General features: G+C 38.9%; 1 protein-coding gene across 1 annotated transcript in view; it reads left to right on the forward strand.

Moving 5' to 3' along the window:
* Positions 1-12526, forward strand: part of PARD3 (par-3 family cell polarity regulator) — a 1467145-nt gene that overhangs the window by 745946 nt on the left and 708673 nt on the right. Inside the window, 1 exon segment of the mRNA XM_029588581.1 lies at positions 3006-3391. Within this exon segment, the coding sequence (XP_029444441.1) occupies positions 3006-3391 (386 nt within the window).

The raw sequence follows: 12526 nt of genomic DNA on the forward strand, positions 1-12526 counted from the left end.
TTGTTACTTAAGCTTCAAAGTTTCATATTTTTTAATAAATTAGAATTTTGTTTTATATATTATACCTAGATACTTGAGAACTTGGGTTCAGATGTTTAATATAATAAATATAATATTTTCATGTCATATTAAGGTCCATGTTCAGAAGCATTTAAAGGTTAATGCAGAAGTTATCCAGCTAAATGAAAATTTGGGCTCTTATCCAGCTAAATTCTAGCTGGACAACTTTTTATTTAGCTAAAATTTGGCTGGATACGTCAGGAGCGTCACTGGGAGGAGCTGAGTTAGCTTGGAGAAGTTATCTGGCTAAGGGGGTCATTTATCAAAATGCGCTAAGGTGTTTTCGCATGCGAAAAGCCCTATTAACGCATGAGATAGGCCCTTAACACATGCGAAAATGTCTTTAACGCATGCGATAGCACCTATTATATGGTGTCATGCAAATGTGAAAAAGAGGAGGAGTTAGGGGCGGGGAGTGGGCTAGTTTTCCAGTCTGCGAAGTGCTATCGCACAGACTTAATGCCGTTTTATCACATTTTGCGATGTCACCTGAAAGGCCTATTTTAGTAGATTTGAAGCTCCCGGAGCACCATCGAGAAAGAGAGACACACTAGCCATAATGTCCTCTCCCTAGATAGGTATTTGTATCCCTATGGGAGGCCCACCTAGTAACTTGGGGTGAGGTTTAGGTATTAGTGTAGGGGGTTAGGGGCCCCTTTGACATCCAACGTGAAACATACGAACAGAACAGTGGTCTCTTGTGAAGATTTGATGACCTATGGAGTGAAGAAACTCACCCAAAGATGAGATTTGTGCAAGGTTCTCTCAACCTAGCTTGATGGACACTCTACCTGGGTAACATCTCTCTCTCTTTCTCTCTCTCTCCCCTTCCCCCCCGGTCCCCCAGTGGTTGAATGCAGGAAATACAACAGGTCTGGCACTTATTGCCAAGTCTGAAAATGTTATCGCAATTTGCGCTAACTTAGCTCTTCGCATAGGTAATTAGTGCAAATTGCGATAAACTGTATATTAGCATAAAACACGCCCCTTTTGCTATTGCATGTGATACTTATCGCATTTTGATAAATCCAGACCTAAGTCTGGTCATCCCGTAGACCTGTCCTAAAGTTAGCCAGATAATCTTATCTGGCTAACTTTAGGATATCCAGATATATTCAGTGGCATTGCCACACTGCTGAATATAGAGGCTAGGTTAGCTAGATACGTTAATCTGGCTAACTTGCTGAGCTGTACAGCAGCTGAATATGGACCTATTTGTTTATCTCAAGCCTTCAGTATTCTTTTCTTTCTGCCTCACCAAACCTACTTCTGTCTTTGTGAGGGGTGGCTAATTCTAGTCCACAAGATCCACAAAGATATCTTGTTTTCAAGATATCCACAAAGAATATGCAAGAGATACATTTGTATACAATGGAGGTGTAGTGCATGCAAATATATCTTATGCATATTCATTGTGGATATCCTGCAAACGAGTCATGTTTGTATCTCTTGAGGACTGAAGTTGACCACCCCTATCTATGTAATAAAGTTCAAAATCAGATCTTCGCTGAGCTTATGGTATAAACTAATTTTATAGCTTTTATTTGTTGCTGTTTATTGTAAGGTCAATATTCAAATGCTTTATCTGGGTAACTTTTGGAGCTGCCTGGACGAAAACCAAGTTTAGAAAATTACCCTCTCCCCACCCCAACCCTGCTGTCTGACTAAATTTTACCAAGGTAACTCATAACCCTGGCTAAGTTTAGCTGAAGAAAAAGAGGCAGTGATGGAGGCATAGTTAAATTGTAGCCAGTGATCGCTGATATGCAGGGCTACCTGACTAAATTTAACTGGGTAAGTCTGGCCAAAAATATATTTGTCCTAGTGTTACCTGGATAATTTTATATGGGTAACTTTTGCTGGGTTTGTTCAGTGGCAGATTTATCCAGATACATACCGCTGAATTTCTGGGTGAATTCATCTGGGTTTCTGTCCTGCTCTCCTGCCCGCTGAACATCTACCTCGATGTAATTATAATGCTAATGCTATAATATAGATCAAAGGTTAGCCAATTATTGATTGAACAAACGGGAGAAGACCTACATCTCTTAATGTACAGTATCAAGATGTTGATGTTGGAGTTTTGGTACAGATCATGCTAACCTTCCCTCCTGTTACTGTCATTCTCCCTCAACATTAATTTTCATTTGGCTTTGGAAATTATAATTGGAAAACATCCTTTTCCCAAATAAATATTTCATGTGTTAAGTTACAGTTAATATTATGGCAATTAAGGGGATGTGGGTAATGGGAGTTTTTCATTCCACTTTCTCAAAATACTTTATATGCATCAACATATAATAAGTCACTTAATCCCCTTATCTTGTAGTTTGCTTTAATATTTCAGATGATAGTTCCCTGATCCCTTCATGTACTTTCCCGATTTGATGGAAAGACATTTTCCCTACCCTGTAATGTAAAGATGGGTCATGTAACCTATTTTGCTATATCATAAGGAAGAAATTATTAGTAGAGTGGTATGATATGTATGCATTATAAATATATAAAAATTTAAATTTTTAATATTTCTAAGTTCCATACTCTGTGTGTGTGCATGTATATATATATATGTATATATATATTTTTTAATGATTCCCTTAATCCTTCAGAGCTTTTCCCTGAATGCCTATCTGGATTCCAGTCAAGATTTTGTTCCTTAGTTGCAGATACTGCCATTCTGCTGGTAACTTATAACTCGTTCCTGCAGTTGTGTTGGTGCTTGCAGAACAAATGAGGCATTTCTTTTTTGAAAGAGGGGTGCTCCTTTGATCTATATGTTGTGTTTCTTTAGGAAGCAATGATAATTGACTATTACTAATATTTTTTTCTCAAGTCAATTTCAGAAGTATATTTCAGAATGAATCCTTGTTACAGTAATTATGCATATAATGTTTTCTTGTTTGCCAGTCTTCATTTATTAATTTTCTGCTCATTTTGAAACCTAGAGCACAGCATATGTTTCGCCAAGCCATGCGTTCACCTGTCATGTGGTTCCATGTGGTCCCTGCAGCAAATAAAGAGCCATATGAGCAACTCTCCCAAAGTGAGAAGAACAGTTACTACTCTAGCCGATTTAGCCCTGACTCTCAGTATATTGATAACAAGAGTATTAATAATACAGGACATGATCACACACTACAAAGAATATCCAGATTGGATAACCTGAGAGATCAGACAGACTCTTATTCACAACTACCTCACAGTATGCATACATCTGGAAAACCACCACCTGGCCTGCTTACATCTCCGCAAAGGGTTGTTAACTCTCCTCCAAATAGTGGTTACAACTCTAAGAAGATGGAGAAGAAACTTCATATTCAACTGAAAAAAGGTGAGAAGTCTGCTCCGTATAGGACCTTGCTAAAGACAGTATCTTAGAGCTGCATGCATCATGAATAGATAAGAAGAACACAAGTGCTAGCATCAACGTTAATTTGCTTACCTGACAGAGGGAAATGGAACTGACCGTTCTTTACTTTCCATCTTTTTTTCATTTTGTGCCTGAATTTTTAAATGGGAAATATTTGCTGCATGATCTTTTTATACTGCCTTTCACAATTAAATCAAAGCAGTTTACAATAACAAGTAATACAAAAAATTACTGCCCATATCACTCACTTTTGTTTTTCGCTTTACCAGCTATTAGGAGTGGTAGCAATCTTTTTCATTTCTCGTCTTTCTTTTTTAACATTCTATCTTTTTTGTTTCCTATCTTTTTACATATATGGAGCAAATGTGCCCCTTGTATTATGGTTATGCTATCTGCTTTTGAGAATCATTTCCTGAACTCACCTTTCCACTATTTATGCTGTATTCCTACTTAATATGCTTCGGTATAATGCCTACTTGTAGATTGGTTAAGGATCAACACATAAAGCCCTGATTTAACGTAGATTCATAATGATGGGAGTAAAAGCTTTCAAAACTTTTCTACCCTAATATCACCTTGCTAATTTAATTTAAAGCAGCACAAAAAGGATCATAAGATGATTATAACTTCCAACTGAATTTTCTAAAATAATAGCTAGCACATTTGATTTAATTGATTTAAAAAGGGAGAAATTTAGTCCAGATTCCTTTCAGAAATGAACCTTAGAGAAACAGTAGGTGCATGGACCTGGATTGACTGTGAACTTAATTTCTGTAAAGCTGTTTCTCAATTCAAAACAAAGCATGGCATATCAACTTGAAGCCCAACATCTTTGTGTTTGCAAATGTTAAGCTTTATAACAGTGGCTGACAAACAGTTTAGTTGACTCATTGCCTTTCTTTTGGCTAGTCCTTTACAAAAATAATTGACACTGCCAAGGTTCACAGTCTTCTGGAGAATTAGCAAATCAGTTTATCCACATTCCTATAACCCTCTACATAGGTATGTGGATATAGTCAAAATTACATGTGATTTCCAAAACTCAGTAATGAGATAAAAATGGTCAAGGATGATATCCATCAAGTTAATTTCCAACATATAACTTGGTGGGCTTCTTGAAATTATCGAGATTTACATGAAAATATCCCAGCTTTATTCTAGCCCACGTCAAACTGATTTTCAGCTATGGAAAAAATAAGCTAGACTTTCTGTGCAACTAAAATTTGAAACATGATGTATGCTGCCAGATAGAGAAGCCGGAGCTGAGGGCGCTGGGAAGGGACATAGTGGCTGCCTGGACTAGAAACAGCAGTGGCAACCCAAGCTGGAAGAAGCAGCAGTTGCTGTGCAGGGGAGAAGCATCAGAGGGCTAGAGCTGAAAGAAACAGCTGTGTTCCCAGCTGATGACTGGAAGAAGTGGCTGCTGGGGTGAGAAGGGACATTAAAGGCCCAAGGCTGAGGAGAAGGGGCCAGGACCATAAAAAGAGTTTTTAAAATTAAAAAAAAAAATAGTTCCCACATGGCACCTAAGAATTTTGGCGGACAGCTTATTTTTCTTAATTGTTTCCATCCTGGGATAGGCTAAATATGATATTGCACACCCTAAATCATTTGACACATCATATGATAAGAGTATGTGCTTTGTACCCAGTTTTATGCTACCAGGGATGGCTATTATAAGTAATCCCTTGTGACTGCTCTATTTTTATACTTGTAATGTTTCAAAATGAGTGTGGTCTGATGAGGTCAGTGGCAGCACAGATATCCAGGTTTCATTCCTGTTCTCAGTTCCAGCTCCCACTGCATGGTGACCCTGTGCCTAATGAGCGGAATATGAAAGGGGCAGCTAAGAGGAAAAATTTAATTTTATCTCAAGTGTGGTGGAATTGGAAAGCTCTGCCCCTCTCACTTTACTAATGATGCTCAAATGTTTCCTGAAATGACACGGAGCACCCCCACCATTGTGGGGAGGACCAACTACTGGGAAAGTAAAAGTAAAAAGTGTCCGATTAGGATGGCCAGAATGGGAGCAAGGGTGTGAAGAGTGAGTAAGGATGAGCAAGTTACGCCAAAAGCCATCTCAGTACTGAAGCATGCTTTCAGGTTAAAGCTGAACATTTTTGTTTTCCTAATATAGACGTTGTCATGCCGAACTGATACATGGAAATCATCGTGATCCTTGCACTCTCTGATATTGGCTTAATGTATGATTTTGAGGTGCTGCAATAGAATTAAAAAGTGTGTTGAAATCAGTTAGAAATTAGTGTAAGGGTTTTTTTTTTCAATGTAGGTAGAAAAGCTTTAAATATAGAGAACCTGCTCTGCATAATCTTCAATTCCAGTGTCTTTTATCAGAATTGATCCACTTACAAAAATGAAATGGGGAGAGTACATTCACCTTCTGATGTTGCCTTTATCTTAGATCCTCTGCAAAGTCTCAAAATAAATTCAAGTTTAGGGTTTTTTTTTTCACTATTTATTTCTTAAATTCCAATTAATATTCAACAAGCATATACTTGCCATAAGCAACACAGTAAACTATATAAAAACAAAATGAGGAAAACAAGTAACAAGGATATCTATTTTAGATAGGGAATATCAAATTAGACCTCAAACTTAGAGGGGGAGGAACAGAGTAGGTGGGAGAAAACTAGGAAATAATAATAGGAGCCAAGGAATATCATATGCTGATATAACTCATGAGATATATTCCAACTCTTCACATTAGGTGCCCTAACTAGGGAAGACTACATAATCTTCTTTGAGTTAAGAAAAAGCCTAAGCTGCTTTAGTACCAAAAAACACAGATTTAACGTTACAATAATGTACTCTACACATACGAGGGGAGGGGTGGAGTGGGGTTGGGGAAGATGTTCCAAGACAAGCCCTGGCACATGTCCGGAAATAATTTATTTTTCTCCTATGTGGCTCTTCACCATATGAGGAAACATCCAGATTCTGTAGCCTAAGAATAACTATTCTGATTTCCTAAAATATAGTTGCATAACCAAATTCCGGTTCTGCCCGAAGAGAAGAGAAATAAACCAAGTGGCGCTCTTCTGCTTTTCAGCAGGTGGCTGCTCCTAGATAGCCGTGATGTCGCTTATACAATGTCATTTCTGCTTCACCTTGACTCTTTCTCTGCCTTGAATGCCTTGAAGCCTCTGAGTGCAAATAAAATATTTTATTCCCAGTAGGGGGTTGACTCAATAGGTATCCCAAGAATCTCAGTTAGATACTTTTTAAACAAATCCCTAAAGAGAGAGACAAAAACATGAGGGTAATTTAGCAAACAGAGATGCAGGTGCCTTGCAAATTTTCCAAGTTGTTCCATTTTTCTGGGAGGAATAACATTATCCTGAATCAGTTTTAAATCTTTAGTTTCTTCCTCCACGGCTCCGGTTCTTCTCTCCCTAAATTCCTTTGAGCTAGATTCCTGCTTTGGGTTTCATCTTCCACATTTTAAGCAAAGAATTGTCCTCCAAAGAGCAGATTACCAAGGCCTCCCAACTAGCATATAAAATGACCATTGTCGGCTTCTTCAGGGGAGCGGGAGCGGAGTACCCATCCCTTCCCTGACATTTAGGAGACGTTTCCAAACCTAAGTAATAGCACCCAGAAATGTGCTTATGCTGCCAGTGCCATCTTGCTCCTCATCCCTCACATTTGGGTTGACAGGAATGACTGCCGAAAAGCGAGACAAGGCTAATTTCATTCTATTTTGCTTGCACTTGACGTCTGCATCTTTCGTGATCAACAAATCATTGAAGTACTGTAATTGCTTTCAACATTATTTTAAGCACCCAGCATAACAAAAATCACCTTTCTTCTTTTAGAGGAAGGAAATTCTGTGACATGAAAGCTGAGACTTTCTAAAACATACAGCCATGCAGAAGTATTTGTTTCTTTTTTGGCCACGGTGACTATTGCATGTTTCACATTGATAACATAATTTCAAACTTTGAACTTTATTTAGTACACATTTGCAGGCGGTTTACAAAACATTTCTGATTTGTAACCCATGAAAGTGTGACTCCAATGCCAGCATAATTAAGTAAGAAAACCGATATCTAATGGCTTAATTCCTTTCCCAGCAAGGCTGTGGAAGAGTCGAAATGGAATTGGCTTTAGAGGAGAGGTCCTATATACAAATGCCTCTATCCTGGATAACTGGGGGTGCAGCAGAACTAGTTCAAGAGGCACTGGAGCTTTAATCCTAAAATAACATAACTAAAAAGAAACCTTGCAACTTGAATTTAGGCCTCTCTGTTATGGCTGAGTCTGTCCTATTTTCATGTCTGTACAAATATGACCAACTTGAATTCTGAAATGCTGTGTGTTTGTGTATCTGCAGTGAATATTGATAGTATATTTAATTTTTAATTTCATTTTTTTGATTTATGTTCCGCCTTTTGGTGACTGGTAAGCCACTCCAAAGCAGATTGCATTCAGGTACTGTACTGGATATTTCCTTGCCCCCAGAGGGCTTACAGACTGTTGTACCTACAGTGAGGTGACTTGCCCAAGGTCATAAGGAGTGTCAGCAGGATTTGAACCCTGCCTTCTCTGGTTCAGAGTCTGCTGCTCTAGTCTCCAGGTTACACCTCCACATACATTGTTTAATTTTATATGAATAGTATTAATTTGTAGATTTATTATTTTGACATTTATAAGCACCCTAATGAGAGTGCATAACAGATTTCATACTGGGACAATGGGTAGTCTGAAAGTCAAAGATTTGTATGCCATCATATAAGATCAGAGTTGAATGACTTTGGCTAATGTAAGGGGGATACTAAGGATGGAGCTTCTCTTGGATTGTATCAGGGAGTCTGAAGGTTAGTCTTTAGTTTTTCAGCTAGTTGCCTGACTCTCCATATCTCCCCATCAAAAATACGAACAAAAATAACTTGACTTTGTATAGCATTATGTGTACCTAAATTAATGCAGGTTCTTGCTTGTCTTCACTCAGTTTTGATCCTAAGTTACACTAGTACAAGGATCAGTAGCCACATTTTTTTTCAGCTCCTCTCTTATTAATTGCTGATACAACATCCCAAGATAATATAGCAACAGGACCAAAAAGTATACAAATGAAAAATAAAGCAATTCAGTTTAACAGATTTGAAACATTTTATTCAGACGTACATTGCACAGAAATTATAGAAATGTATAAAAGAAAAAAATGCAGAGCTTTTAGTATGAGTGCTTTTTTTTTTTTAAAGACTTTTATACTAGATCCATAAGTAATTTTTTCAATTTTGGGCTAGATTCATACATTTCAAAAGATAGGTTTTATATAGATATATGTAACACAGTGTGAGTGGTCTTTGGCTTGCCATTCTTTTTTTTTTTTTTGTTCAGGTGGTAAAGAATATCTTCAGAGTAAAAATAACTGAATTTGTATCGGAAATATTGCAAAACAACTGATGAGTTGCACGTTATGAGTGATTGTTCATGCAGCCAAGCCTGTTCGGTATCATTGTGAGCTGTATGGTAAAGTTAATAGGAGGAAAGGTTTGTCTCTTTCAGGTGATACTAAGATCTGCAATAGAAAGGACACGTCTGAGGGAACAGATGGTATGAGAAGCAAACTATTGTCAGAAAGCTTGAGGAGTGATGAAATACTTGGCAGCTAAGTTTCAATACTAAAACATGCTGACGTTATGCTTTTTGGGTGAGGAATCTGATAGGGGTACAGAACAGAAAAGATATCTTGGTGTGATTTGACCTGATGATTTCAAGGTAACAGAACAGTACAATAGAGCAGAGGCCCGAGCTGGAGGAATGCTAGGGTGCATAGAGAGGCATAGCTAGTAGGGGAAATGAGGTGCTTATGTTGTTGTTCAGGTTGTTGGCGTGACCTCACTTGGTGTATTATGTCCGGTGCTTGAGACCATACCTCTAGAATAGGGGTTCCCAATTTTTTTTGGAGAGTGTGGACCCCTTTTCAAACCCCAAAAATGTTGTAGACCCCCCACATGTTTTATTTTAAGTTACATATGCATTTAAATTTCTTACAGAACTACAGCTTGCATATAATAAATATACACTCCAAAATCTTTGTAATGTTAAAACTTACAAATCAGAATAATTTCTAGTAATAAACTGTGCCTTCCCTCCTGTACTGCTACCCTCCACCCACAGTTCCTTCTTGAGTGCTCTCTCTCCTGCCCGTCCCCCTGCTGCCCTCCTCTTGTGATCCCTCCTGTTCTCTTCTCTTCCCACGGACCTTCCATCCTGCCCTGCGTGCTCCCACACACGGCCCCCTTCCTTAATGCATTTTCTTCTGTCCTCTCCCTCCTTTGGCTGCTTCTCATGTGCGTTCCTTCCTGTGCTCCTTCCTCTCTCCTGCCCTTTTTCCATGGCTCCTTTCTGAGTGCTGCAAACCCCCCTCTCCCCCATGGCCCCTTCATAAGTGCCTTGTCAGCTCTCCTCTTTACCTTGTGCTCTCTTTCCTTCCTGTTCTCTTTCCCCTCACCAGGGCCATACTTCTTCCTCAGTGCAGCTTTTCTCCCTCGCGGTCAGGCCAGCAGGGCAGAGTACACGTAGCAGTGGCCAGAAATGCTCCTCGGGGGTCATCGCCCTGCTTGCTGCCAATTCCGCTCATGTGAAGCTGCAGCTGTTAGAGGTGCTGGTGGTAGCATGTGCTCCCCTCTTCTCTGCCTTCAAGCTCCTCATGGTGGCAGTCAGCTGCACTCTTCATGCCGGTTTGGGCCTCTGATGGTTATCTTTCTCTCCTCAGCATGGGATCAGGCAGTGTGATAAGGCGGCAAAAGCAGCAGCCTTAGAGCAGAGCTTCTTAGAGGTGAGCTCGGCCTGCTCTCTTTCTCAGCAGTTGTACCTTGGTTGCCTCCCTTCTGGCAGACCCACTATGATGGTCGCACAGACCCCAGGTTGGGAACCACTGCTGCAAAAGGATATAGATGAAATGGAGATCATCCAGGGGTCTCATCTATTAGCTGAGACATAGGGATAGACCTATACATATCCTAGAGCGGCACGAGTCAGAGGAGATATGATAGAGACATTCAACATTCTGAAATGCATTAACAGTGCACAAGAACCAAACATTTTCAATGGAAAAGTTCTAGAACAAGGGGTTACAATATCTGAGAGTGTAAATTAGGGAGCAATATCAGGAAATATTTTTTCACAGAGAAGGGTGGTGGATGCCAGGAATGCCCTGCCAGATGGAGGCTAAATGGTAATGGACTTCATGCAAGCATGGGATCCTTAGATGCAAAAAAGTTTAAGAGCAGAAGAATTAATTAGCAGCTGGGTCTGTCTGGCAGGCTGCATGTTGAATAACCAGAATCTTTAGCAAGTATGCAAGCACTCAAGTAGCCGGGTCTCTCTGGCAGGCAGTGAGGTTCTTGTGCTGACCGGGTCAGTATGATGGGCTTGTGGTCATAGGGTGCTCTCCAAGAAGTCCAAGGGATCCAAGGAAACACGATATGGGTAAAGGCCATACTGGTGTTGGTGACTGGATATTGTAGGGCCTTGTGTTGACATGGGAGGAGGGGTGCTGGATGTGAACTAAAAAGAGGGGCTTGCATGCTTAGCTAACCAGAAGGCTGATAGACAATGGAAGAAGATGACAAAATCTGTCCTGGAAGAGGAGTGATATCCTATAGGTAGTCCACTCTGCTGACAGCTGGGATATATCCTTGGCAGTGTGGAATAGAATAACTGGGCAGACTGGCTGGGCCGCTTGGTCATTTTTTTTTTTTTTTTTGCCACCACCTGCCATGATATAATGTTACTATAAACCGAAAATACTACTTAGAAAAAAAATCACAAAAATGCCTTATTCAAATACCATCAAGCTGCCTAATGCTAGTCTTCTGTTGACTGGTAATAAACTCAATACACTGCTAAGTGCTGCGTCTGCCTGGTGGTGAGAAAAGATATCTAAAGCATCCGAGAGTGGACCTTAGCTTAAACATTTCGCACAAAGGATATATACACCAAACAATTATAGCAGAATCTGAAAGGAAATGCATCTGCACTACTTTTATTCTAGTACTGCCTAATAAGCAGCCTGAATGAAAAGACAGGTAAGTGGAATCTTTTAAATGAAGCTGAAGAGTTTTGCTTTAACTGCAGAACTTTGATTTTTCTTTCTTTACTTTGTTATCCTTGACATTCTGCTTCATATAGGCATCTGGAAGCGAATTCTCTCTTCATACCTGTTTTTCATTTTTTGTGGATAACCTCATTTCCAGTAATTGCTATGCATTCACATTGGTTTGGCTTTATTTTTCTGTTTTATGAATTTTGACTTGTTATATCGCTATCTTAGACCTAAAGATATTGATTTTCAAAGGGTATAGGAGTCTAATTTTGGGAACTATAAGCCTGTACTGGATTTTTTGATACTTTACTATAGCTGAGTCCCTAAATTTAGGACTGTAAAATTATAATCCCAAAAAGAAGGTGGATATAGGGATGGATTTATGATGGGGCAGTAGGTGCTTAGTACTGATTTTCAGCACTAGGCACCGAGCCTAAATCTAGGCCTCTAAATTTGTCAATTTTCAGCTGAAAACTTAAGCATCTAATTTAGATGAAAGTAGGTGTCTAACTTTAAATACCTAAATTTAGGAGCTTGGCTTTTTTTTTTAATATTGGCCTCAAAGGATTTAATCAGATTATATAAAGTATCTCTTTAGATCATTAAAAAAAAATCATTCTTTTATTTTCATTATTTAATTTCTTTGAAAATTTACATGTAAGCAAAGCCCTTTAGAATTATTTAAGTAATATATTATTAATATATATGTGGGATAGGGCTTTTGATTATCTGGTTATTTCTAATACAGGATGCTCTAATAGAGGATTTTTGGGAAGCTAACAAATAAGCTTTCTTTGCAGCTAAAAGAAAGCAGTAATTTCACCAATTACAGTCATTAGATTAAGAACTCCTTATGGAGAATGCATTAAAGCTTGTAAGCATGCAAAACTTCAACTTGAAATTACTCTGGTTTTCTGTTTTAAACAATTTCATCATTGGCTAATTCAGTGCTTTTATAAATTTGGCAAACTGTCATACAAAATGGACAAGTCCTGTTTGATTCAACAATTAAGTTCTTT

Source organism: Rhinatrema bivittatum, chromosome 2 (genome assembly GCF_901001135.1).
Source record: "Rhinatrema bivittatum chromosome 2, aRhiBiv1.1, whole genome shotgun sequence".
Classification (NCBI taxonomy): Eukaryota; Metazoa; Chordata; class Amphibia; order Gymnophiona; family Rhinatrematidae; genus Rhinatrema; species Rhinatrema bivittatum.